The sequence below is a fragment of the Fistularia commersonii genome, chromosome 5 (genome assembly GCF_037954325.1).
Source record: "Fistularia commersonii isolate RoL2024-O1a breed Wild chromosome 5, RoL_Fcom_v1.0, whole genome shotgun sequence".
NCBI classification, from domain to species: Eukaryota; Metazoa; Chordata; class Actinopteri; order Syngnathiformes; family Fistulariidae; genus Fistularia; species Fistularia commersonii.
This window is the reverse complement of record NC_141288.1, coordinates 195,001-219,196: the sequence shown is the minus strand read 5'-3', so window position 1 is coordinate 219,196 and position 24,196 is coordinate 195,001. Positions and strand designations below refer to the sequence as shown.

The 24,196-nt window shown below is 60.0% G+C and overlaps 7 protein-coding genes across 7 annotated transcripts in view; 3 read left to right on the top strand and 4 right to left on the bottom strand.

Moving 5' to 3' along the window:
- Positions 1 to 590: 590 nt before the first annotated feature.
- Positions 591 to 1,608, bottom strand: atp6v1f (ATPase H+ transporting V1 subunit F). The gene is made up of 2 exons (XM_086146231.1): positions 1,451 to 1,608; positions 591 to 968 (listed from the first exon to the last, which is right to left on the bottom strand). The coding sequence occupies exons 1-2, from the start codon at positions 1,606 to 1,608 to the stop codon at positions 767 to 769; spliced, it is 360 nt and encodes a 119-aa protein (XP_086002357.1). The 3' UTR covers positions 591 to 766.
- Positions 1,609 to 1,671: 63 nt separating this feature from the next.
- On the top strand, positions 1,672 to 2,493 carry lamtor4 (late endosomal/lysosomal adaptor, MAPK and MTOR activator 4). The gene is made up of 4 exons (XM_086146232.1): positions 1,672 to 1,805; positions 1,875 to 1,958; positions 2,130 to 2,247; positions 2,322 to 2,493. Exons 1-4 carry the CDS (start codon positions 1,803 to 1,805, stop codon positions 2,417 to 2,419), a joined length of 303 nt encoding a protein of 100 aa, XP_086002358.1. The 5' UTR covers positions 1,672 to 1,802; the 3' UTR covers positions 2,420 to 2,493.
- Positions 2,494 to 3,044: 551 nt separating this feature from the next.
- Positions 3,045 to 5,268, bottom strand: LOC147233717 (ADP-ribosylation factor 4). Its single transcript, XM_086146230.1, has 6 exons — positions 5,033 to 5,268; positions 4,393 to 4,473; positions 4,205 to 4,314; positions 3,844 to 3,915; positions 3,613 to 3,738; positions 3,045 to 3,519 (listed from the first exon to the last, which is right to left on the bottom strand). The coding sequence occupies exons 1-6, from the start codon at positions 5,097 to 5,099 to the stop codon at positions 3,433 to 3,435; spliced, it is 543 nt and encodes a 180-aa protein (XP_086002356.1). The 5' UTR covers positions 5,100 to 5,268; the 3' UTR covers positions 3,045 to 3,432.
- A 364-nt stretch (positions 5,269 to 5,632) lies between these two features.
- gcc1 (GRIP and coiled-coil domain containing 1) lies at positions 5,633 to 9,048 on the top strand. The gene is made up of 3 exons (XM_086146226.1): positions 5,633 to 5,883; positions 6,499 to 7,541; positions 7,616 to 9,048. The coding sequence occupies exons 2-3, from the start codon at positions 6,573 to 6,575 to the stop codon at positions 8,882 to 8,884; spliced, it is 2,238 nt and encodes a 745-aa protein (XP_086002352.1). The 5' UTR covers positions 5,633 to 5,883; positions 6,499 to 6,572; the 3' UTR covers positions 8,885 to 9,048.
- A 193-nt stretch (positions 9,049 to 9,241) lies between these two features.
- On the bottom strand, positions 9,242 to 14,141 carry dennd6b (DENN/MADD domain containing 6B). The gene is made up of 20 exons (XM_086146228.1): positions 13,840 to 14,141; positions 13,221 to 13,259; positions 13,105 to 13,147; positions 12,931 to 13,037; positions 12,779 to 12,859; positions 12,479 to 12,584; positions 12,319 to 12,398; positions 12,164 to 12,226; positions 12,022 to 12,077; positions 11,826 to 11,948; positions 11,630 to 11,725; positions 11,462 to 11,556; positions 11,322 to 11,387; positions 10,838 to 10,902; positions 10,434 to 10,523; positions 10,267 to 10,320; positions 9,999 to 10,108; positions 9,818 to 9,920; positions 9,657 to 9,731; positions 9,242 to 9,576 (listed from the first exon to the last, which is right to left on the bottom strand). The coding sequence occupies exons 1-20, from the start codon at positions 13,942 to 13,944 to the stop codon at positions 9,454 to 9,456; spliced, it is 1,680 nt and encodes a 559-aa protein (XP_086002354.1). The 5' UTR covers positions 13,945 to 14,141; the 3' UTR covers positions 9,242 to 9,453.
- Positions 14,142 to 16,056: 1,915 nt separating this feature from the next.
- Positions 16,057 to 20,391, top strand: lta4h (leukotriene A4 hydrolase). The gene is made up of 19 exons (XM_086146227.1): positions 16,057 to 16,290; positions 16,955 to 17,085; positions 17,161 to 17,281; positions 17,367 to 17,435; positions 17,526 to 17,630; positions 17,734 to 17,786; positions 17,881 to 17,953; positions 18,197 to 18,337; positions 18,434 to 18,457; positions 18,538 to 18,608; positions 18,706 to 18,817; positions 18,896 to 19,040; positions 19,138 to 19,241; positions 19,329 to 19,399; positions 19,466 to 19,520; positions 19,593 to 19,688; positions 19,762 to 19,844; positions 19,915 to 20,019; positions 20,120 to 20,391. The coding sequence occupies exons 1-19, from the start codon at positions 16,144 to 16,146 to the stop codon at positions 20,244 to 20,246; spliced, it is 1,833 nt and encodes a 610-aa protein (XP_086002353.1). The 5' UTR covers positions 16,057 to 16,143; the 3' UTR covers positions 20,247 to 20,391.
- Positions 20,392 to 20,613: 222 nt separating this feature from the next.
- The window catches only part of LOC147233713 (protein-methionine sulfoxide oxidase mical3b-like), a 13,465-nt gene continuing 9,882 nt past the window's right edge, over positions 20,614 to 24,196 (bottom strand). The window contains exons 21-32 of the mRNA XM_086147371.1: positions 24,146 to 24,196; positions 23,783 to 23,859; positions 23,060 to 23,413; positions 22,906 to 22,994; positions 22,772 to 22,840; positions 22,552 to 22,602; positions 22,232 to 22,477; positions 21,959 to 22,052; positions 21,798 to 21,848; positions 21,509 to 21,608; positions 21,358 to 21,431; positions 20,614 to 21,188 (exon numbers count right to left, since the gene is read on the bottom strand). The exon at positions 24,146 to 24,196 is cut by the window's right edge and continues 250 nt beyond it. Coding sequence (XP_086003497.1) covers positions 20,995 to 21,188; positions 21,358 to 21,431; positions 21,509 to 21,608; positions 21,798 to 21,848; positions 21,959 to 22,052; positions 22,232 to 22,477; positions 22,552 to 22,602; positions 22,772 to 22,840; positions 22,906 to 22,994; positions 23,060 to 23,413; positions 23,783 to 23,859; positions 24,146 to 24,196 — 1,450 coding nt within the window. The 3' untranslated portion in view covers positions 20,614 to 20,994. The remainder of the gene's footprint in view (positions 21,189 to 21,357; positions 21,432 to 21,508; positions 21,609 to 21,797; positions 21,849 to 21,958; positions 22,053 to 22,231; positions 22,478 to 22,551; positions 22,603 to 22,771; positions 22,841 to 22,905; positions 22,995 to 23,059; positions 23,414 to 23,782; positions 23,860 to 24,145) is intronic.

Below are 24,196 nucleotides of genomic sequence, written 5' to 3'. Positions count from 1 at the left end.
CCAGAGCAGCGGAGAGTGTGGAAGAGAGGTGAAGAGACGGGTTCAAGCAGGTTGGAATGGGTGGAGAAAAGGTATGAAGAGATAGAAGAACATCAGCCAGAAAGAAAGGGAAGGTGGAGGAGACACTGGTGAGACCAGCCATGATGTTTGGACTAGAAACACTTACAATGACCTGAAGACAGGAGGCAGAACTAGAGGTCTCAGAGATGAAGATGTGGAGGTTCTCTTTGGGAGTGACCAGGATGGAGAGGATCAGGAATGAGTCTATCAGAGGAACGGCACATGTTAGATGTTTTGGTGAGAAGGTCAGAGAAGCCAGACTGAGATGGTTGGGTCATAACAGTGAATATATTGGAAGATGGAGGCTGGAATTGGAGGTCTAGAGGAAGAACAAAGAGAAGATGGATGGACGTAGTGAGAGAGGAGATGAAGGTAGATGGTGTGAGAAGGAGGATCCAGAGAACAGGGTGAGATGGAGAAGGTGGATTCACTGTGGAGACCCTGAAGGGAGAAGACCAAAGGAGAAGAAGAAGAAGTGTGTGTGTGTGTGTGTGTGTGTGTGTGTCAGGGAATCACCAGTGGAACGTGGCTCAGGATTAGAAGTATTTATTGACTCAATAAGTTAAAAGGAGGAACAAACAGGCTGGCAGGTCACGACCTCCACGTCTCCACAGCAACACAGACACACACTGGCCTCCGTAAACAGGAACAGGAAGGGATCCATATCAGCGCTGGGATGCACGGCGCTCACGTCACCGCCGCCCGCTTAGCGGAAGTCGTCGGCGGAAAACATGCCCTTGGCGCGGCGCAGGATGGAGTCCTTGGACGCGTCGTACGGATGCTCCTTGGACGGGATCTCCAGCACGGCGGGGATGGACTGCATGTGGGCGTCGATGGCGTGACGGATCATCTCAGCGATGAACTGGTTGATCAGGATGATGCCGATGTCGTTCCTCGCCAGGAAGCTCCTGCGTGTCAGAGGGAGGAAAGGATGGGCCTCCTGTCGACCACCAGCACGCATGCGCGCGCGTACACACACACACACACACACACACACACACACACACACACACACACACACACACACACACACACACACACCGTCCACTCTGAAATCCCCGGACAGCCGCTGATCGAGGCGTTTTTTCCGATGAGTCCGCGGAGGAGACGCGGATTCCCGGTATTTTAACGGAAGCTCAAACCCGGTGGAGGCTCCCGGTAGAGGCTCCCGGTGGAGGCTCGGCGAGCGGCGGGAAATTTGAGGTGTGATTTTCGAACGGGGTTCAGCAGAACCCCACTTCCGGTCAGCTGATCACCGCCCGCGTGACGAACCGACGACGAGTGAGAATCACGGCCGAGGTTCCGCCGTCGGCGGTTCGACACCGGGACCCGGGATCCGGTGCCGTCTTGTGACCACTGCTCCGATCCGCTCCGGTTCGGCCCGACTCACTTGAAGGTCTCCTCGATCTCCGTGACGCTGGTGTCCTTCTCCACCACCAGGAAGTTGGGCTTCCGGTTCTTGTTGAGCTCGCCCACGCCGCCGAGCAGGAAGCCCGTGCACGTGTCCTCGTCTCCGATAACGGCGATCAGTTTCCCGCGGCCGGCCATGGCGCTGCAGACGGACGGCGACCAACCGGAAGGCGGACGGAGCTCAGCTTCTCGGGCCGGAAGCTGCGGCTCACGTGACGCCGTCAGCTGACGGGCGGCGGCGGAAGCGGCGGTCACGTGAGGCGGGGGAGGGGCGCGAGAAGCCGGAAGTGAGCCCGAGCGCCGAAGCAGCGAAGGAGCGGCCGCAGGACGACATGGTGAGCGCAGAACGAACCCCGAAACACCCTGAACCCCCAACCCGAACCCAACACTGTGTTCGCTCGCAGACCACCGCGGCTCTGACGGCGGGTCTGGACCGGATCCCGGACCAGCTCGGGTACCTGGTGATCAGCGAGGACGGGGTTCTGGCCGTAAGTGTCTCCACCCCGACACTTCCGGTTGTAGATCCTGACGTTCTGTTCCGCACCGAGACTTCGGTTCAGCTCAGTCCAGCGTTCGTGTGTGTGTGTGTGTGTGTGTGTGTGTGTGTGTGTGTGTGTGTGTGTGTGTGTGTGTGTGTGTATGTGTGTGTGTGCATGCAGTCTGCAGGGGAGCTGGAGAACGACGAGCACACGGCCGGAGTCATGATGCAGATGGTCCGGACGGCCAGCCGCTTCCGGCTGTCGGGGTCAACGGAGCCACCGTTCAGACGCATGTCAGGTGTGTGTGTGTGTGTGTGTGTGTGTGTGTGTGTGGTCAGGATGCATGCCCTCTGACCCCTGTCTCCCCCCCAGTCATCCTAGATGACTTCGTGTACACCGTCACGGCCTCCGGCCAGAAGGTGTTCGTAGTCAAACGGCAGAACAACCAGCAGGAGCCAATCAGCGTGTAGCAGGAAGTGAGGCCGAGGTCAGAGGTCACGGGCCTCCAGCTGCAGTTTGTCAATAAAGTTTTTTTTTAATCCCGCGCCGTGTTCTTGACTGGTCAACGATCGACGGACCAAGAACCCTCTGAGAACGACGTAGAAGGTGCCGGCAAATGCAGGGTTCTCCACAGAACCCGTCCAGGCTGGGCCCCGAGGACCCGCCTCTGACGCCCGACGACTACTTTCCTCTTCAGATACATCATTTCGGTTTCGGGAGACAAAACCAGATGGAGCCGAGGTGGGTCTGGTGTAGGTTGCCATGGAAACATCTGTTCACTCATCCTGCACCCTAACCCTGACCGCTGGAGCCCTCCCAGGGGAGAAGCTCATCCTGGACCGACCCGCCCCGGCCGCCGCCGTCATTCACACGGGTTCCGCCGGGTCACGTGACCCTACGGCCTCTCCCCGGGTCACACCTCACCTCTGGCGGGGGGGTTTAGCTTGGCCGGCTAACGGATCCCGGCCACGAGTCCCTCGGACCCCCCGCGCTCTAAGGCCTCCGGTCGTTCCCGTCCGAAGGTACAGGGTCCAGGACACAGGAGCTTGTCCAGTCGTCCTGGGAGGGCGGAGAAGAACCAGAGGGAGGCGGCCGAGAAGGAAAAAAACCCTTTATTGCATCATCGCTGTTTCTTCTTCTTCACATTGTTCAGGAATGACGAGGCCTTCGGGGCGGGCTCCGTGGAATGCGCGCTCGCGTGACCAGGAACCTGCTGGAGGCAGGTCCGCCGCCGGCCCCGCCCCCTTCCATCAACCCTGTCACATGATTGAGCTAAAACATGCGGATTAAAAGAAAAAAAACAAACAAAGAGACGCAGGAGGAAGATGAGAAGAAGAAGAGGATGATGGGAGTCCGTGACATCACCTCCTACAGACATTTATAATTTAAAAAAAAAGAACAACAGTCCTGTGAAACTCCGCCCCCCGCTTTGTACTCCGTCCTGCTCGTCCGCGGCGCCGGACGCCGCTTCCCGTGGGGCGGCCTAGCGCTTGGCGAGCTCGTTGGACAGCCAGTCCAGGCCCTCGTACAGCCCCGTGCCCTGCGTGGCACAGGTGGCCTGGACGTGCCACTGAGGAGCAAACAGAAGACATCTCAGAGCACCGCAGGGGACCTCAGAAAACAGAGGGACGGCGAGGAGGCGGGTGGCGGCGGCCAAACGTACGGTTCTGCTGCGGAGGTTGTGCAGACCCAGTTTGTCGGTGAGCTCGCTGACCACCATGGCGTTGGGGAGATCCTGCTTGTTGGCGAACACTAGAAGCACGGCCTCCTTCAGCTCGTCCTCCTGGATCTGGAAAAGGTTACGTGACCATGAGGCAGTGCGTGCGTGCACATGTGTGTGTGCGCACGTGTGTGTGTGTGTGTCTGTGTGAGAGAGATTAGACGCCACACGAACCATCTTGTTGAGTTCCTCCGCCGACTCTGGAACTCGCTCCCTGTCGTTACTGTCCACCACGAAGATCAGGCCCTGGGGTCACAGGTCACGAGAGGAGACAAGAGGGTTACCGTGGCAACGAACAAGGGTCCCAGTCAGAGGTCCACGTGAGGACATCGGGAGGGGCCCCTGGAGGAGACGGAGCGGGTCCAGCTTCCGGACCCGGTCCGAGCCGGCCCTGGTTCGGGTCCACACACCACCACCAGAACCAGGAGGCTCGGGACCCAGATGCGCATCCCGGATTCAGTTCCGGGCGGCGACACCTCGGCGGTACTGGACGGACCTCTAGACACAGAGCGGTCCGTGGGTTCTGGTTCCGTACCTGTGTGTTCTGGAAGTAGTGTCTCCACAGGGGGCGGATCTTATCCTGGCCGCCGACGTCCCAGACGGTGAAGCAGATGTTCTTGTACTCCACGGTCTCCACATTGAAACCTGGAACGAGAAGACGGGTTCAGTCGCCCCGGCGGCGGCGGGCCGAGCGGACGGGCCCCGAGGCGGCGCCCTACTCACCGATGGTGGGGATGGTGGTGACGATCTCCCCCAGCTTGAGTTTGTAGAGGATGGTGGTCTTTCCGGCGGCGTCCAAACCCACTGACAAACACAACACACGGGTTAGTTCTGGTTCCGAGCAGCCCAATCTTCACCTTCTGAGGAGCTCCAGGTCTCAGGAGGACAGAGAAGTATCTCCAGGACTTTGTCACCCGAGGAGCTCCTGCTGCCTGGGGGTCCAGAGGGTCGAGGCGGATTAGTTTATCACAGAAGGACCTTTGAACGGCTCCCGCAGACACGGAGACCCATCGGCCGGTTCCTCCAGGCGGTTCCGGGGCCTCCCGGGCTGCAGACCGGCACCGGGGCCGCTCGGACCCCCGTCAGTTCCCTCCGGACACCGGGGCGATCCGAAGGGAAACGTCAGCTTTGACGTCTCAAAAGCATCTAGCCGGTTAACCGGCCGGCGTCGACTCGACCATTTAATAAAGTGAGAAATCGAACCGACAGCCCGTCCCACGGCCTGGGGGAGGGGAGGAGGAGGGTGACCCGGCCCGGGAACGGCGAGCGGGACGCGGACAGTGTTTTCAGCCCCGGCGGCTTCGGCCGGTTAGCCCGGCGGCTAGTTAGCCTAGCGGCTAGTTAGCCTAGCGGCGGCGCTCACCCATCAGTATCCTCATCTGTCTCTTGCCGAAGAACCTGGCGAACAGCGAAGAGATGGTCAGCCCCATGGCGCTCTGGTGCGGCGGCGGGAGGACGAAGCACCGACGGGGAGGGGAGATGTGCCGTTTGTCCGCGAGAGGCTGGCGTTCGGAGCCGGAGTCTGGCGGATCAGCGGCGGAGACGGTCGATCGGTGGGCGCAGCTCCTCCCCGGTGCCACGTCCAGGCCAACGCGGAATAAATGACGTCACGGCTTTGAAGAAACTTTATTGAGAAAAACCGACAAGTTGCGTTCGCGTTTCCCGGAAATGTCGCACGTTCGGGCGTCTTTTTGCCGACAGCTGTCAACGTTTCAACAACAACCGAATAAACACGACAATTAAGCAACGTTTAAAAATACAGCGATTGGCTGCGGTGATTTGAAACGCGCGGGAACGGTTATTGAAAACGTAAACTAGCTTTCTCTTGTTCAACATTCTCGTGTCTCCGGTCAATCATGACGTTCGAAATGACTGAGAGAGGAGTTTTTCCGAAGCATTATTCTCAGCATTTATCAATCATATCATAAATACAGCAGTGATCCCCATCAGTACGTGTTCCTTTACCTGAGTAACTTTGCTCATGTCTGTGTTTCCCTGAGCGCCCTGAACGCAGCATCGTCCCTCCGCCGCCGCCGCTTCCGGTTCAGACCAAGATGGCGGCCGTTAGCAGACAGCGGCTCCCGCCGCGGACCCAGTTCGCTCTCTGATGGATGTTTCTGGGCTTCATCTTTGATTCTCGACGGGCTCTCCGGCCGACTCGAGGCTTCGCGAGGCCGGCGGCGTGGGTCCGCACCGCCGGCCCGGTACCGGAAGGTAAGAACCCCAGCCGGACACGCCGAAGTGTTACTGTAACTTTGACCCGTCACAGAGCGGCCGAGTCTGCCCGGAGCCCGGAGCCCACCGACCGGAGCCCGGAGCCCGCCGCCCGGAGCCCGCCTACCGGGGCTGCCGGCGAAGGCCCGGCAGGCTGGACGGCAGCTGCCCCGCGGGAGCACTGACGCCGGGTTGGGTATCCTCAAGCCGGGCATCGAACCCGCGACCTCCCGCTTGAGGGAGGCCAACCTCGGCCACAGAACCGTGGCTTGTAGAAAAGGGTCTTCCCAGCAGAGTAGAAAGGCTCTCCTGGTTCCACCGCTGCCCTCGGGGTGCCCAGTGAAAGGCCCGGAGGGTGAGGAGTCCGTCTTGGACCTGCAGGAGAACCACACTGGCCGTGTCTTCTCCACAGATCAAGAGAAGCACCACCACGAACTGTAACGCGTCCGGAACCTTGCAGGATACAAGAAGACGAGCGACGGTCTTCTTGTTCGTCCATCTGAGCTTTTGGAGGGTTCGCATGTTCCCCCTGGAAGCTGCTCTTCACGTGCGAATGCCTGTCTTGAAGGTGGCGTCCGGCAACAGAGCCTGAATGACATTCTCCTGTCTCACCAGGAAGCAGGTCTCCAGGGGTCAGAGCGCTTCCGGGGTGACCCTGCGGGACGGAGGTTCCCCGGCGACGAGGCACCATGGAGAAGTTCGGGATGAGCTTCGGGGGCGGCGGCCCCAGCAGGAAGGAGCTGCTGGACGTCGTGGAGACCCAGAAGAAGCAGCTGGCCCAGTACCAGACCCGCCTGAAGGATGTGGTCCGGGCCTACAAGAGCCTCCTCAAGGAGAAGGAAGCCCTGGAGGCCAGTCTGAAGGTTCTGAGCACGTCCCAGGACGTGGTCGCGGCCCGGCCCGGCGAGGACGCGGAGGACGTCTGCTCGCTATACAGCGAGGACAGCGCGGACACGGCGGCGTCCGCGGACGCCAGGCCGGACCACAACCCGGAAGAGCCGGGAGACCCGGGAGGCCCGTCCGGGTCTGACGCCGGCGGCTCCGAGACCGACGGCGCCGAGCCTCAGGCCGCGGCCCCTCCCGGCTCCGAGGCGGACCGCGGAGTGGGCCGGCTGAAGAGCCAGCTGAGCACGCTCACCGGCGCCCTGGCCACCGTCACGCAGGAGAAGTCCCGTATGGAGGCCCACTTCCAGGCCGATAAGAGGCAGCTGAAGCAGGAGCTGGAGGAGCTGCAGGGGCGCCTGGCGGCGGCGACGGCGCTACAGGAGGCGGAGCTCCAGGGGCTGCAGCAGCAGCTGGCCGAGAGCCGCGCACGAATCATCACGCAGCAGCACGAGCGCGAGCAGGAGCAGGGCGACCAGTTGCAGCAGCTGCGGGAGCTGCAGCGCCTCCTGCAGCAGGAGCGCGACCTGCGGCAGGACGCCGAGCTGCGGCTCCAAGAGGCCGACGCCACGGCGCTCCTCGGCTCCCGGGCCCTGGACGCCGAGTCGGAGGCCCGGCTGGCCCGGCTGGCCGAGGAGCGGGACGAGCTGAGGAGGAGGCTGAGGGCCGCCGAGGAGGAGCAGAGGAAGCCCGACCCCAGGGTGGAACGGCTGCAGGAGGAGCTGGGCCTCCTGAAGAACCACCTGCAGGAGCAGGTCCACAGCCAGACCCGCAAGGTGAGGCCGCCTCCGGTCCGGTCCGACGGTGGCGCCGGGCGGGACGCTCAGTGTGTGTGTGTGTGTGTGCGCAGGTGTGCCAGGCGGAGGAGGTGGCGCGTGAGCGCGCCCAGGCGGCCGAGGGCCGGGTGGCGGTTCTGGAGCAGCGTCTGTCGGAGCTGTCCGACCTGCTGGGCTCCTCGGAGAAGAGCCGGCAGAAGGAGCAGCAGGCGGCGCAGAGGCTGCGGGAGCGAGTCCTGCAGCTGGACCTGGAGAACAAGACGCTGGCGCTCGCCGCCTCGGGACGCCCTCCCTTTGACCTCGGCGCCGATGAGTCCCCGCTGGATGTGGCCGCGCTGAAGGAGAAGCTGCAGAAGGTGAAGAAGCTGCTGCTGGCGGCGCAGAGCGACCCGCGGGCCAACGGCCAGGGCCCGGAGGAGGAGGGGGGCCACGACGGCGAGGAGGAGGCGGAGGAAGCGGGCGACCCGGCGGCGTGCAGGCGGGCGCTGCGGCAGCTCAGGGATGAGTTTGAGCGCTACAAGCTGCGGGCGCAGGTGGTGCTCAAGAACAAGAACGCCAAGGACGGCTGCCAGGCCAAGGAGCTGGCCGACGCTCGCGACCAGCTGACCGAGCTGAAGGACAAGTACATCACGCTGAGGATCCAGGGCGACCAGGCCGAGCAGCGCCACCGCCGCCAGCAGGAGGAGCGCCAGCAGCAGGCGGCGGCGCTGCAGCTCGCCCACAGACAGGAAGCCGAGCGGGCGGCGGCGCAGCATCGCGACGAGCTGCTGCGTCTGGAGGCGGAGCTTCACAAGCAGCGCGAGCGGAGCCTGGCGCTGCTGGACGAGAAGGACCGGGACTTGGAGAGGCTGAGGGCCTCCGCCTGCGCCTCCGCCTCCGCCTGCGCCCCCGGGGCGGACCGGGGCGGCGAGGAAGAGGAGAGCGAGGGCGACGCCATCAGCCAGGCCCTGCAACAGGCCACGCCCACCGAGCCCACGCTGCTGCTGTACGCAGAGCAGCTGGCCAGGAAGGAGGTGGAGGCGGCGGCGCTGCGGCGCCACAAACACCAGCTGGAGGACGACCTGCACCGCCTCCAGGCCAAGGTCATCGCCAACGCCGAACGCCACGACGAGGAGACGGCGCTGCTGCGGGAGCAGCTGGACAAACTGAGCCGCGACCAGCGGAGGGAGGGCGCCAACATGGAGTACCTGAAGAACGTCATCTACAAGTTCCTGACGCTGCAGGACGCCAGCGGGAGGCAGCAGACGCTCACCGCCATCCTCGCCATCCTGCACTTCAGCCCGCAGGAGAAGCACGCCATCCACCGGCTGCAGGCGCTGCCCTGGTGGACCAGCAAGAGATAACCACTGCAGAACGAGGAGCCGTGGCGTGGCGTGACGCGGCGGCGGCGGCGGCGGCGGCGGCCTCCGATGCCTTGCTGACAGGAGTCCCCCGTTCCACCGCCAGGAAGAAGATGAATATATTAAAAATATTTTTTAGTCAAATTAAAAGTTTTTCTGCCTCCAAAGTTTTGACTCCAAAATCTGTGGCTCTGAGAAGGTGTGGCGAGCAGCGCCTCCACCGGAGCTCCCGTCTCCGGCGGTGGCGTGTTCGCTGACCATCGCACACGGGACGCCTCGCTCCGACACACGGACAGGAAGTGAAGAGGCGCCTTTCTCTTCGTGTTTGTCACGATATTCTGTAAATATTTCAACTAAACCTTCAGCTTTGCAAACACCTCACCTTTATTTCAAGAGCTCTTATTCACTGAGGGAGGAACCTCCAGGAGCCTGGACGTGTCCAGGACTGTGAAGGCAGCGAGTGTTGGTGGAATAAATATTTCAATGGGGGGGTTCTATAGTTCTGATAGTGTGTGTGTGTGTGTGTGTGTGTGTGTGTGTGTGTGTGTGTGTGTGTGTGTGTGTGTGTGTGTTCAGAGTGTGTTCAAGACACTCCTCAGGTCTCCAGGAAGCATCTCAAGGACCGACTGAATAAAATCCTCCAGTTTTTCCCAAACTGCGTCTGTCAGCTGCAGCTGCTGGCGGCGAGCCTTGTTCTGTAAGAGACAGGGACTCACTTCCTGTCCAGCAGAATCTGGGGTTCATTTCTGTCTGAAGACAAACATGAAGGTCTCACCAGCTTCTCACGCAGCTTCAGAACCAGGTCCACCATCTCCACCTCCGACTTATCACACAACCATGTGTGCAGGTCCTGCAGTGTGCACGTACACACACATTACTGTCTGTGCGTGGTGTGTGTGTGTGTGTGTGTGTGTGTGTGTGTGTGTGTGGACTCACAGCCTCACTGATGACCTGCAGGTGGAGACTCTCCAGTTTGTGAGTCATCTCACGGTGTCGATGGCGGTACCAGCCATCGAAGTTTGGGGACTTGAAGAACTTCCTGTGAGAGAGGAGATGACATCACACAGCTGCACTTCACCGCCGCGCCTCCCGTGAGCCGCAGTGGGCGGAGCCTCACCTGTACAGCCCCGTCCAATCACCTCGTAGCATGGAGGTCAGCTGAGGGCCGGCGTGCTCCAGCGTCGCCATGAACTCGTCCTGGCTGAAGGGGCGGATCTGAGGCGGTGTCTGGGCCAAACACACACACACACACACACACACACACACACACACACACACACACACACACACACACACACACACACACACACACACACACACACACACCTGGTGTGTGGACATCATGACATCACTGTGACATCACTGCCGACCCACTTCCTGTTTACCTTCCACGGCGTGATGGACCGCTGCAGCGGCATCAGGCTCGCCATGTAGCGCTCCTGGCAGACGAGACGCGGGGCAACACTGAGCTCAGAAGACATGCTCAAAAACGCTTCCTGTCTGTTACTATGACGACACAGCGAGGCTGCTCTCTGATTGGACGTCTCCTCACCAGCGGGATAATGAAGCTCTGCGTCAGCTCCAGCAGGTGTCTCCTCAAGATGGCGCTCTGCACCTCTGAGGGACGCTTCCTCTGGATTCCCTGCACACACACACACACACACACACACACACACACACACACACACACACACACACACACACACACACACACCTTTTTACACTCATCTCTCACATCTTTACACACACAAAATCTCTCTCTAACACACACTTTTAAACACTCATTACACACACTCATCTCAAAGCCATGGACTTGTCTCTCTCCCTATCTCTCACAGACAGATAGGCACGCACGCACGCACGCACACACACACACACACACACACACACACACACACACACACACACACACACACACACACACACACACACACACACACACACACACACGCTAACCTTTAGCAGTCTCTTGATGAGAACCTTGTCCTTGTGAAGGAAGGTCTTGTGGGATGAGTAGATTCCTGGAGAGATCAGAGCATCTCAGAGACATAATGTTCTCTAGATGTTCCACATGCTTTCAACTGATCTTCTGGACAGACATCAGTCACTAAAACACTGAGGTGACATCTAAGGAGTGTGTTCCCCGTGTGAGGAAAGGTCTCCTGAGGCTGTTCTGCAATACTGGGAACCTCACAACGTTCTCTAACTGTTCCATCAACATCAAATTCAAAATTCTAGCTTCCGGGTGGTTTCGATCTCTCTGTTTGCCAATGTTCCTCCAACGTTCCAGCTCAGCCTGAGAAGGCCCAGGGTTCGCGAGAACGTTCCTCAACGTTCTGGACATGTCACAATGTTCTCGGATGTTGTCACAACGTTGTGGTGTCTTTCGGCAGAGGAAGAACATTGTGAGAGCACTAACTGACGCTCTGTCGACACTCACCCGCTTTGGTGTCCAACGTCTTCAGTTTGGACGGTTTCTTCACCTTCAGCTGTTTGGGCAGGTCACCTGGCGGGAAACGCACGTCACACCATCTTCTCGCGCTCACAGACAGGAAGTGACATCACGCCCCGCGGGAGTACCTGCCAGGCGCAGCTCTCCGATCCGCACCACGTGGGGCCAGGACTGGAAGGTCTTGATGAAGAAGGGGTTGGTGACGCCCAGGATGACGCTGGGCCTGGAGACAGAGGAGCATCGGGCTGAGGACACCTGGGAGCCTGAAGGAAGCTGCTGCAGATCCGCTGACTCACGGCGCCTGCGTCCTGGTGGTGAACTCCCTGAACTCGCTGTCGTGGATGGTGAAGTACGGACGGAAGTCACAGCAGAACCTCAGCGGGCTGATGGAGCTGACACACACACACACAGACACACACACACACACACGCGCGCACGCCATGTAACCGTGGCAACCGAACAACAGCCCCCCCAAGCCGATGGCACGCTTACCTGACCAGAGCCAGCACGGTCTCCGAGGAGACGGTGGGGGACGGCGCCATGACGACCAGCGGCTCCCCGAGCAGCACCAGCTCCCACAGCGTTTGCAGGTGGATCAGGACCGACTGGAAGCACCTGCCAGGGTCAAAGGTCAGGTCAGACACCGGCGGGCCGCTGGCGGCGCGAAGATCTCATCCTGGACGCTGACCTGAAGAGGTCGATCTCGTGGAGCGACGGCAGCGGCGTCGGGACAGGAAGTAGACTCTGAGGACACACACACCTTTACCGACTGCTCACAGCAAACATCCACGCACAACAAAGAGTTCACGGCGCCGGGGGCGGGCCGGCACCTCATCGGACGCGGCTCGGACCGGACTCCCTCCGGGCTTGTCGGCTTTGGACGGGATTCGAACCTTCGACCAAAGACAGCGGTGAAACGTGGCGGCAAAGGATGGCGTCACAAGTCAGAACCGACTCACCTGAGCGACCAGGCTTCCCTCCTCACCTGTAAGACCGAGCCCATCAGGGGCAGGTGGAGGGTCAGCCCGGGGTCGGGTGAAGGCCATTGGTCAATCTGGTCGCACACTGCGGGATCGGATAAGAATCGAGAGTCACTCAAAGGAGCGATCCGATGGGCGGACGGCGACGGCGGCGTGCGACCTCACCCGCCTCCAGGCACGGCTCCGGCTTCTCGAAGAACTCGGGCGCGACGATCTGCAGCACGGACTGGAACAGGTGTGTGAACGGCAGCCGCGACACCAGGACCAGAGACTGGGGGCGGAGCCACAGGAGCGGGCGTGAGCCGGTGACCACCGGGCGGGTCGACACACGAGGACGCAAAGTGGGAAACGGGACGGGGGCGCGAAGGAACGGGTGTGACAGTCACACGTGCGTGACTGCGTATGCGTGTGCTAAAGGGTGAGTGGGCGACGTCGGCCGCCGCCGCCACCAGTGTGGACGGGCACCTTCTGGAAGTATCCCCTCTTCACAGAGACGTCCTTCACCTGCCTGAAGAAGACGTAGCCGAAGAAGTGCGACGCTTCTCTCTGGAGGAGATCAGAAGGAGGAGTGATCCACTGCGAGGGGGGGATCGGCCCATCGCCCGGCCCGCACCCACCTGCAGCCCCACGGGGGCGTCACGGTCGTAGGCGTCGCGGAGACGCCGGCGCGAGCGGCCGACCGACTGACGCATCCGGAAGCTGAACTGCGTGTCTCCCAGGCATCCTAGGAGAAGACACGTGACCTCCGACCTCCGCGCCGCAGGACGGCCGGCGGCGCCGACAGCACTTACCTGAGTAGGAGTCCGGGAAGGACAGGTAGCAGATGCAGGTTTTCTGACGGCACATTGAAGAGACGGCGTCATTAATCACTACATGGGCAGGGAGACGTGCCGGGCACAGGGGTTACCTCCTTCTCGGAGAGACGGGCGTCCGGAGGCACGAGCAGCTGCAACACACCAGACTCCTTTAGGAAAACACCCCATTTTAAGAGCTCCCACTTCATCCTCTCTGCCACGCCTTCAGCGCCCTTCCGGCAGTTCATTCACACCAAACTCCATTAGGAAAAAACCCATTTTAAGAGCTGCCTCCATATCCTCTCAGTCACGCCTTTAGCGCTCTTCCTGCAGTTTACCCATACCGGACTCCTTTAGGAAAACAGCCCATTTTAAGAGCTCCCACTTCATCCTCTCTGCCACGCCTTCAGCGCCCTTCCGGCAGTTCATTCACACCAAACTCCATTAGGAAAAAAAACATTTTAAGAGCTGCCTCCATATCCTCTCAGTCACGCCTTCAGCGTCCTTCCAGCAGTTTACCCATACCGGACTCCATTAGGAAAACAGCCCATTTTAAGAGCCCCCCTCCCCCCCACCGGAGGCGGTTCATGTAACCGGTTCGGTGCACCTGCCGCGCGCGTGCGGTGCGGGCCCGGTTGCACGCGGACGGCCGGCCCGGTACCGACCCCCGGCGGGCCGGTTCCCGGTTCGGTGCGGATGCTAAGACGCTAAGCTACGATGCTAGCCGCTCACCTCGATGGCCTGTCCGAGCTCCAGGTCGAACGTGACGACGCACGCGCACTCGAACCAGGAGGCGAAGCGCGTCCACGGCCGCGGAGAACCGGGCGGCGGGTTCATGTCGGCGGGCTGGCGGGGCCGCGCCTTCCGCCGTCCGCTGCTCCGTCCGCTGCTCCGTCCGGTGCTCCGTCCGGTAGTCCGTCCGCCGCGGAGATGCCGGCCGGCACCTGGCGGCGAGCGGCGGGACAACAACAACAGTAAGATGGCGGCTCCTCTCAGTGGAACACACACACACACACACACACACACACACACACACACACACACACACACACACACACACACACACACACACAGCCGGCAGGGTTGGAGGATGGAGAACCTGCAGGTTCTGGTGGGACCAGTAAGGGTCTGGTTCTGCGGGAGTGACGTCACACAGACAGGGTGAACCAGCCAATCAACACCTGAGGCTGCTTTCCATGACTACTATCATTACCACTACCATTACTACTACTATCTATCATTACCACTACTACCATCACTACTACTATCATAACTACTGCTATCATTACTACCACTACTATCATTACTGCTACTACATCTTCTCCCGTGGTCTTCTCCCTCCGGGGTCTCCACAGTGAATCCACCTTCTCCATCTCACCCTGTTCTCTGGATCCTCCTTCTCACACCATCTACCTTCATCTCCTCTCTCACCATGTCCATCCATCTTCTCTTTGTTCTTCCTCTAGACCTCCAATTCCAGCATCCGTCTACCAATATATTCTCTATCCCTCCTCTGTCCATGACCCAACCATCTCCGTCTGGCTTCTCTGACCTTCTCTCCAAAACATCGAACATGCGCCGTTCCTCTGATAGACTCATTCCTGATCCTCTCCATCCTGGTCACTCCCAAAGAGAACCTCCACATCTTCATCTCTGAGACCTCCAGCTCTGTCTGCTGTCTTTTGGTCATTGTAAGTGTTTCCAGTCCAAACATCATCGCTGGTCTCACCAGTGTCTCCTCCACCTTTCCTTTCCTTCTGGCTGATGTTCTTCTATCTCTTGGTACCCCTGACACTTTTCTCCACCCATTCCAACCTGCTTGGACCGTCTCTTCACCTCTTCTCCACACTCTCCTACGCTCTGGACTGTTGACCCCAAACACCTGAAATCCTCCATCTTCTTGATCTCCACTCCCTGTAGCCTCACCGCTCCACCCGAGTTCCTCTCATTCACACACATATATTCTGTCTTGCTGCGACTAACTTTCATTCCTCTCCTTTCCAGAGCATACCTCCACCTCTCTAGATGTTCCTCAACCTGTACCACTACTACTACTACTACTACTAATACTATCACTACTACAACGACGATTCTAACTCCTAAAATAATACCTCTGGATGGTCAACACAATAACAACCCATCTTCTGTCGGTTCTCCTGCTGGTCATGTAACCACCTGGGTTCTGCTCGCTGAAGTTGAGCACGTCCATCTAACGCTTCTCAAATAGCAGAGGAGCGTCCTGATCTAACCCTTACCCTATTTTTTAACTGGGAGTAAGTGTCAATTTATCATTATTATTACTATTATTGTTATTATTATTATTATTATTGATTTCATGTTATTTTTCAGTATCAAATGGTTCGGCCCGTCACAACTTGTTTAGTTTAAATAAGGATGTATTTTTTTCACTTTCATTTCAATTTCACTTGAGCTCTTTTCTGTTACAGAATAAAAACCGGTGTTCATAAGTTATTGTTTGTTGCAAGTGTATCTGTTTGGACGGAGGACCGGAGGACACCGGCGATGTCAGACTGAGACTCGCCGGTGTCACGTCGTCCTGTCGGTTGGCGGCGCCGCGGAGGCCTCGGCTCTTATTCTGAAGGCTGGCAGAAAGCGGAAGTGTGTTACCGGGGGCGAGAAGGCGGAAGGAAAAGAATAACGGGAACGACTCGGTTTGTTGTTTTGGAGTTGAACGCAGAGTCGGCGAATTTTTACAATAAAATATTAATAAGATATAATTTATAATGACAGGGAGATGAAGATAACAATGACGCTGCACGCTGCAGTGTGCGAGTGTGTGAGTGTGTGTGCGTGTGTGCGTGTGTATGTGTGTGCGTGTGTGTATGTGCGTGTATGTGTGCGTGTGTGCGCGCGTACCAAACGGAAGCTCGGCTGGTTGAGCTCGTCCTTTTATTGTGAAGGTCCCTACCGGCACCGGAAGTGTCCGGTCGCCCCTCCCGGCGCCGCGCTTGCAGTCCTTCAGCTCCCCGTCCGGCGGCCGCGGCGTCAGAGCGGCTCAGCGTCCGGTCCCGCAGCATGGCGGACCCCTGCTCCTTCTCGTCCCCCTCCGACTGCGCCACCAGGCACCTCCACCTGGAGCTCAGCGTGGACTTCCAGCGGCGCGTCCTGCGCGGCCATGTGCGCCTCACCGTGGAGGCGCTGCGGGAGCGGCTCTCCTCCCTGGTACGGTAACACCGGCGGAACCCGCTCCGAACCTAGCCGCGCGGCTAGCGGAGCCCGGCGGACCGCGACCGAGGAGGCGATCGCGGCACCGGGGCCGCGGGGAGTGAGGCGTTCAGGGGCCGCGGGGAGTGAGGCGTTCAGGGACGGGGACGCCCGCCGCCGCCGCCGCCGCTGCGGGTGCGGGTGCGGGTGCGGGTGCGGGTGGTGCGACGGGCGGGATCGAAGTTTCTCTTTCTGTTTCGCTGCAGAGCCAACAGGGCGCAGGATGGTGAACTTTGCTCCACGAGGTCCGTCATTCTGGACCCGTTTGGTCCGCATCCCTTCCCCGGTCTGCTCGGGACTCGGACCGGACCGCCTGTCTCCTGGGTCGATGGGCGGTCGGTTCCGGGAGCTCCGACAGCTCCGGGTCTCCTGAGGTTTCAGGAAGTAGGTCATTAGGCGGCGGTGGACTTTGCCTCCTCCGACTGGACCGGCAGGTCTTATCGGCCACGTTCAAATCAAAGTGCCGAAGCTCCAAAGTCCTCGGTCCTCGGGTCCGTCTGACCCGCGGCCCGCTCCCGTCACTGTATTTCCTCGGGACCTTGAAGACGCCGTGGCGTTCTTCAGGTTCCTGGTGTCCCTGGCGGCTCCTGACCGGCCCTTTGCTCCTCTGAACGTCCCACAGACGCTGGACACCCGAGACCTGAAGATCTCGACGGTGAAGGCCAACGGCCTGGAGGCCCCGTTCACCATGGGCCCCAAGCACAGCTTCAAGGGCACCCCGCTGGAGATCTCCCTGCCCTTTGACCTCCAGAGGTGACCCCCCACCCATTCTGCACCCCCACCCCCACCCCGAGTCAAAACGGCTCACTGTTTGCTCCATCCAATCAGAGGGCAGCACGCCATCGTGGAGGTGACCTACGAGACGTCTCCCACGGCGACGGCCCTGCAGTGGCTCACGGCCCAGCAGACGGCCGGCAAGGAGCACCCCTACCTCTTCAGCCAGTGTCAGGTGGGTCCAGGTCCAGGTCCAGGACCAGGACCAGGTCCTGGTCACCAGGCGGTGGCTGTGTGATGCCCTGAGTCTTGTCTTTCAGGCCCATCATTGCAGGAGCATGATCCCCTGCCAGGACACACCCTCCGTGAAGCACACCTACTACGCCCTGGTGAGACACACACACACACACACACACACACACAGAGCCCATCTCCAGCAGAGGACCAGGTGTAGCTCAGGTGGACGTCGTGTCCTCCAGGTGTCTGTCCCCAAGGAGCTGGTGGCCGTCATGAGCGCGGTGAGGGACGGCCAGCTGGTGGACCCTCAGGACGCCTCTCGGATCATCTACCGCTTCCAGCAGAAGGTGAGCGGGTCCTCCTCTTCCTCCTCCTCCTCCACTTGGACCTCCGCTGACTTCTGCTGACCTCTGCTGACCTCCGCCCCCCCCCCCCCCTCCCCCCCTCCAGGTGTGCATGCCGTCCTACCTGATCGCTATTGTGGTGGGAGCTCTGGAGAGCAGGTAGATGTTTCTGGTGACCTTCGGCAGAATCGCTCCTCAGACGGGAAGCGAGGAACCAGGTGACAGCGTGTTCTGCCGTCTGATTGGTCGACAGGGAAATCGGCCCCCGGTCCAGAGTCTGGTCGGAGAAGGAGCTGGTGGAGCGGGCCGCGTTCGAGTTCTCCGAGGTGAGTCCAGAACCGGGACCTCATCTCCGGGGCTTCCGGGTCCGACCCTCCCGTTGCTAGGATACGGTCGTGTCTGGTGTCTTCACCCCAGGACGTTGCAGCAGCTTCCTCCTCCACCTGTCTGTGGAAAGATCCTTGTGAAAGAGTTGAAACTGAAGTTCTGTGTGTGTGTGTGTGTGTGTGTGTGTGTGTGTGTGTGTGTGTGTGTGTGTGTGTGCGTGCGTGCGTGTGTGTGTGTGTCAGACGGAGACCATGCTGAAGACGGCCGAGCAGCTGGCCGGCCCGTACGTCTGGGGTCAGTACGACATCCTGGTGCTGCCGCCATCGTTCCCCTACGGAGGCATGGAGAACCCCTGCCTGACCTTTGCCACGCCCACCCTGCTGGTACACACACACACACACACACACACACACACACACACACACACACACACACACACTCCCTACTTGCTGACTGTCTGTGTGTGTGTGTGTCCGCAGGCTGGAGACAGGTCTCTGTCCAATGTGAGTAAAGGTCTCGTTAGCTCCTGGTCCTCCATGCTGGATGTTGACCTTTGGAGCTGATGATCTGGTTGCTCCTTCAGGTCATCGCCCATGAGATCGCCCACAGCTGGACGGGGAATCTGGTGACCAACAAGACCTGGGAGCACTTCTGGTAACGCGCACACACACACACACACACACACACATACACACACAGGGGTCGGCGTCACCCGGAGATGTTGCGAGATGATGACCTGATGCGTCTGCAGGCTGAACGAAGGTCACACGGTCTACCTGGAGCGCATGATCGGACGCTGCATGGAGAACGAGCAGTTCCGGCAGTTCAAAGCTTCCGGAGGCTGGAAGGACCTTCAGGAGTCGGTCAGAACCCGAAGCAGAAGCCGAGCATCTTCTCTGCCCAGGCTGGTCGCTCAACTCCCGCTCTGATGTCATGGGCAGGTGAAGACCTTTGGAGCCTCCAACCCTCTGACCAACCTGGTCCCCAGCCTGAAGGAGGTGGACCCCGATGACGCCTTCTCCTCCGTCCCCTACGAGAAGGGCTTCGCTCTGCTCTACTACCTGGAGAAGCTGCTGGGAGGACCAGGTGACGCCTCATCTTCATCCTCACCATTACCTTCTCACTGTCGCTATTATTGAATGTCCCGTGTGTGTGTGTGTGTGTGTGTGTGTCTGTCTCTCAGAGGTCTTCATGGGCTTTGTCAAGTCCTACATCCAGCGCTTCTCCTACCAGAGTGTCACCACGGAGGACTGGAAGGACTACCTGTTCTCCTACTTCAAGGACAAGGTACTCCTGGTTCTTCTTCTGGTCTTTTGCTCTCATTTCATCTGAATGTTGAAGACGTGTGTGTGTGTGTGTGTGTGTGTGTGTCAGAGGGACATCCTGCAGACGGTGGACTGGAAGGGCTGGACCTCCACCCCCGGGATGCCCCCCTTCACCCCACAGTGAGTGACCCCAGTGGTCCCAGATCTGGTTCTGGTTCCATCTGAGGCTGACATCTTCTGTTCCAGGTATGACACCACGGTGGCGGACATCTGCATCGCTCTCTGCCAGAGATGGGTCCAGGTAAGACCTCCACCTGACGGGGTCCCCGTCAGACCCAGGTTTCCGCTCAGCGTCTGCCCCGTGTCCCCCCAGGCTCAGGTCCAGGACCTGGACTCTTTCACCCAGGGGGACTTGAAGGAGCTGTCGTCCCACCACATCATCGAGTTCCTGTCGCTCCTCCTGCAGGAGGTGAGACACCGGACCGGACCTTCGGGTCCCGAGTTGGTGGTTCCTCCGTCTGACCTTTGACCTCTGCCCTCAGGACCCCCTCCCCCTCAGCCACGTGAAGAAGATGCAGGAGGTCTACGGGTTTGACTCCATCCTCAATGCCGAGATCCGCTTCAGGTCAGAGGTCGCCTCCGGGCCGCGCCTGAAGCCCCGCCCCCTCGGCCTCTGATTGGTGGTTTCCCCGCAGGTGGCTGCGTCTGTGCGTCCGCTCGCGCTGGGAGGAGGCCGTCCCCGAGGCGCTGAAGATGGCCACGGAGCAGGGACGGATGAAGTTCACCAGGCCCCTGTTCAGGTGAGGCCCCCTCCTCGGGGTTCTCCTGCAGCGCCGTCGTCTCAGGAGCTCCGGGAGGACCTGACCTCTGACCTCTGACCTCTGACCTCCGACTCCGCAGGGAAGTCTACAACTTTGAAAAGTACAAACAGGAAGCGCTGAAGGTCTTCCTGGACCACCGCCCCGAGATGCACCCGGTCACCGCCGGCCTGGTGGCCAAAGACCTGAAGGTTGACGCCAGCCAGTAGACCAGGACCAGGACCAGGACCAGGTCCAGCTCCAGCCTCCAGACCGGGACCAGAATATGAATCCCAAGTTGCTTCTATTTGCGTTTTCGTTTTCAAAATAAAAGGATTGGTCTTCCAGCTCAATAAAAAGGCTTTGGTGAAAAAATGTTCCAGTGTCTCACCTTCAGAACCAGGTTCTAGAGAACCCTCACCCAGCCACTGGAGAACCAGGTTCTACACAGAACCCTTACCCTCTGGAGAACCGGGTTCCAAAGAGAACCCTCTCCCTGCCTCTGGGACCAGTCTAAGACCTGGAGGAAGAGGATCTTGTCAGACACCACAGTGAGAAGACCTGTTTTGAAAACCCAGAAGATGTGCAGAGGAGGCGGGAAGTGAAAAGGTGTTTTATTGAGGACAAAGAGCAGGTATTTGGCAGCTGGACGGAGTAAGGCAGAACGTCGGAGCAGAACGTCCTGAAGGTCGGAGGTCGCGGCAGAGGGTCGGTTAGCATAGCAGCCAGTTAGCGTGTAAGGAACCGATAGCGGCCTTCTGGACGTTTGGTCTCCTGACCTTGGAACCTTCTGCTCCAGAACCGTAACAAGGCATGAACCTGTGACCACCGGCTGAAGGTCAGCCCCTCGGACCCCTGATGCTCCGAGGTCACATGGAGGTGGCGGGAAACGGGGGGTCGGGGGGTTCTGTACCCCGGAGGACCCGGTCCTCCGATCCAGGAACGGAACCATCGACATCTTCACACGTGACGTTTGTGCTACATCAGCGGGCTCCAGTGCAGACCCAGTCCTCGGGACAGCGAGGCAGCCTCCAGGTCCAGGTCCTCCTGCCGCTCCTGCAGCCGCTTCTCCTCCAGGAGGGACACCAGGGCGTCCCTCTGCTCCACCACCTCCAGCATCTCCTCCAGAATCAGTCGCTCCTTCAGCAGCTCCGCCTCCTCCTTCAGGTGGTCTGACGCACAAGAACGGGGTCAGATAAAGACCGCCTGAGTCCAGGGGTCGGACAAGCAGAAGACAGGAGATAATATGAAGGGGAGGGAAGGGGTGTGTGAAAGGTCTGGTTGGAGGACAGGTTGAGGGACAGGTTGGAGGACGGGTGGAGGTGCAGGTGTGGTCGGTACCGTCCACCGCCATCCTCTCTCTGAGCTCCTGCTGCAGGCGACTCTGTCGGTCCTCCAGCTCCAGCTCTCGAGCTCTGAAAGCACAGACATGCTGGTTCTCCAGGGTCTGAAGGAGGCACCATACTCTGGAGGTCAAAGGTCAGATACTCACAAGATCATGAGCTCCGACTCATATCTGACCAGGGCGTTCTTCTGCTGGACCAACTGGAACCACTGCCGCATCAGAGCCGGGTTCTCCGGCTTCCCCAGTCCTGCCGAGACAGACGGGTTCCTCAGCCGACCGGACCGGCACCGGAGGGGGTCTTCGGCCGAGCCCGGGGGGACCCCCGAGACCCCCGAGACCCCCGAGACCCGCCGCTCGTGACCGGGACCGGGACCCCCCCCGAATGAACTCTGACCTCGCCGGTACATCGCGGAACAATGTGGTGAGGAGGACTGACCTTCCAGGTGAAGGTCTCCATCAGAGCTGTGGTTGGACTCCCCCCAGAAATCTGATGGACAGGAAGACCTGGGATCACTGTCTGTGTGTGTGTGTGTGTGTGTGTGTGTGTGTGTGTGTGTGTGTGTGTGTGTGTGTGTGTGTGTGTGTGTGTGTGCGCACCTGCTTCCCCTCTCAGGCTCTTCTCCACCTGCACCCCCCTCTCCTCCAGCTCCCGCTGCTTCTCCTCCACCTGCTGCAGCTTCATCTGGATCATCTGAAGCACCATGTGAAGCTGAAGTTACTCCGATGAACCACCGGGAGCTCCTCACATGAACATCTACTAGAATCCTGCTCCACAGACCTCCTCAGCGGGACCATCAGGACCGGCGTTAAGAGTCAGCGGTTCAGGTTCTGCCGGAGCGGCCCGGACCTGGTGTTCCTCGGGTTTCTCACCTGGGCCTTGTGGAGCCTCTTGACTTCTTCTCGCTTGGCTTGTCTTCGAGCGGCTCTCTGGACCCGCCGCGTCAGCTCCGAGTCCAGGTCCGCTCCCCGGTCCTCGGGTTCCCCCAGGAACAGGGTCTCCTTCACGCTCAGGCTGGACGGCTCCTTGGGTTCCACCAGGAGGCCCACCGTCTCCGTGGAGCAGGAGGACAGACTGTCCGACTCCCGGAGGAGGACCCGGTTCTTCGCCTTGCGTTTCTGCGGAGAGACGGTGGCTGGTTGGAGTCCCGAGGCTCTCGGACCTCTAGAACCTTCCGACGGAGAGGCCGTACCTTGACGGCGTACGAGCGTTTGAAGGCCAGGGCGTGAGGAACGTACGCGGGCTGAGAACATGGAGAACGAGACCCGTCACACGTGAAGTCGCCGCAGGTCAGAGTCAGTCGGCGGTCTGAGTCCGAGTCGCGGAGGTCCAGAGCCGGCAGGAGAACCCCGTCGGGCGAGTCCGAGTCGGTGTCGAGTCGCCAGAGTCACGGGAAGTGAGTCAGCACAGACCTTCATGGCCTCCTTCTCCTGCAGGGAGAGTCCCTGGATCTCCAGCGCCTCCACGGCGTCCAGCCGCAGCTACAAGAGCAGAGATGGTCATCCTCCGCCCGCAGACAGGAAGTGGACCTCAGGCGGAGTCTTACCTGGGTTCTGCGGGTCAGGGAGGTTCTCGGCAGCGGGGTGGAGGACTCCAGGTCCGGGTCTTCTGCGAGGGGGCCTCCTCTCCTGGGACCTGGACCGCAGACAGTTGTCAGCGCCGCCGCCGCCGCCTCACCTGCGGCGTCACGTGACCCTCACCTGAGGCCGTCTTCCGATTGGCCGCTGCCGGCGAAGCCCCGCCCTTCCTCCCGTCCCACCTGGTCCCGGTGAAGACGGCCCTCCACAGGGCCCGGGCCCGGCCCGCTTCACGCTTCCTGGGAGGCGGAGCCTTCGCCGCTCGCCGCCTTCTCGGCTCCGCCTCCTCCGTGGCCGGCAACTCCGGGGTGATGTCGTCGAAGCGGCCCGGCGGCCGGCCGGGGGCGGGGCGCTCGGCGGCGCTGACGTAGGACGCCGTGGAGGGCGTGGCGGCGTGAGGCGGAGTCTCGCACAGTGATGGGGCGGAGTCAAAGTCCAGCCTGGAGACACTGACCTCGTCCTGGGAGAGCTCCTCCTCTGGGGGACATTAGGACCATCAGGGATACTGAGCTCTGCAAGCTGACCTTCTGCCTGGTCCCTCAAACACATACTGATATTGTTGACGGGTTGTAGAGCCTTGTTGATGTCAATAGTTTCATCCAGTGTTGTTGTTGTTGTTGTTGTTGTTGTTGTGTGCGTCTCCAACAGGGTTGTGATGTTGTGCTGTTCCGTCCTGCTCTGTCAGAAGGACCTTCTGACAGACCTATTGACATCAACTCTGACCAACTCTGGCTCAACAGCACGTCAACAATATCAACCCCACCATCAAGTGTTCTGTCTTGGGGTCAAAGGTCAGGGAACCACAGCGACCCCGGCTGGCTTCCCGCCGCTCGTCTTCATCTTCACCTTCGTCGTCCGCGCCCTCGTCTTCATCCACGCCGCGTCTCCATCCTGCGTCCTCCCGGTCCATCTCCGAGCCGGAGCTGCAAGCAGAGAGAGCGTGAGGGAGGAGGAGCCACGGAGGATCCAGGCCCACGAGCAGAACGTCTGGAATGAAGCGGGAACTTCAGAGCCTGAAGGTTCCACCTCAGCAGAAGCAGGACTCCGAAGAGGAGAGGAAGCCTGGCCTCCAGTCCTGGGTTCTAAGGTCTGAGACACCGGGTTCTTCTATGTGGAGACGTCAGAAGAACCTTTGGAATCTAAGACTTCAGTCCTGAAGCCACTGAGGTCCATTTAAAAGTGAACCTAGTTTGAAAGAAGGTCATTGACCTGGACGTGGTCTCCTCCTCCTCCTCCTCGTAGTCGTCGTCCTCCTCTTCC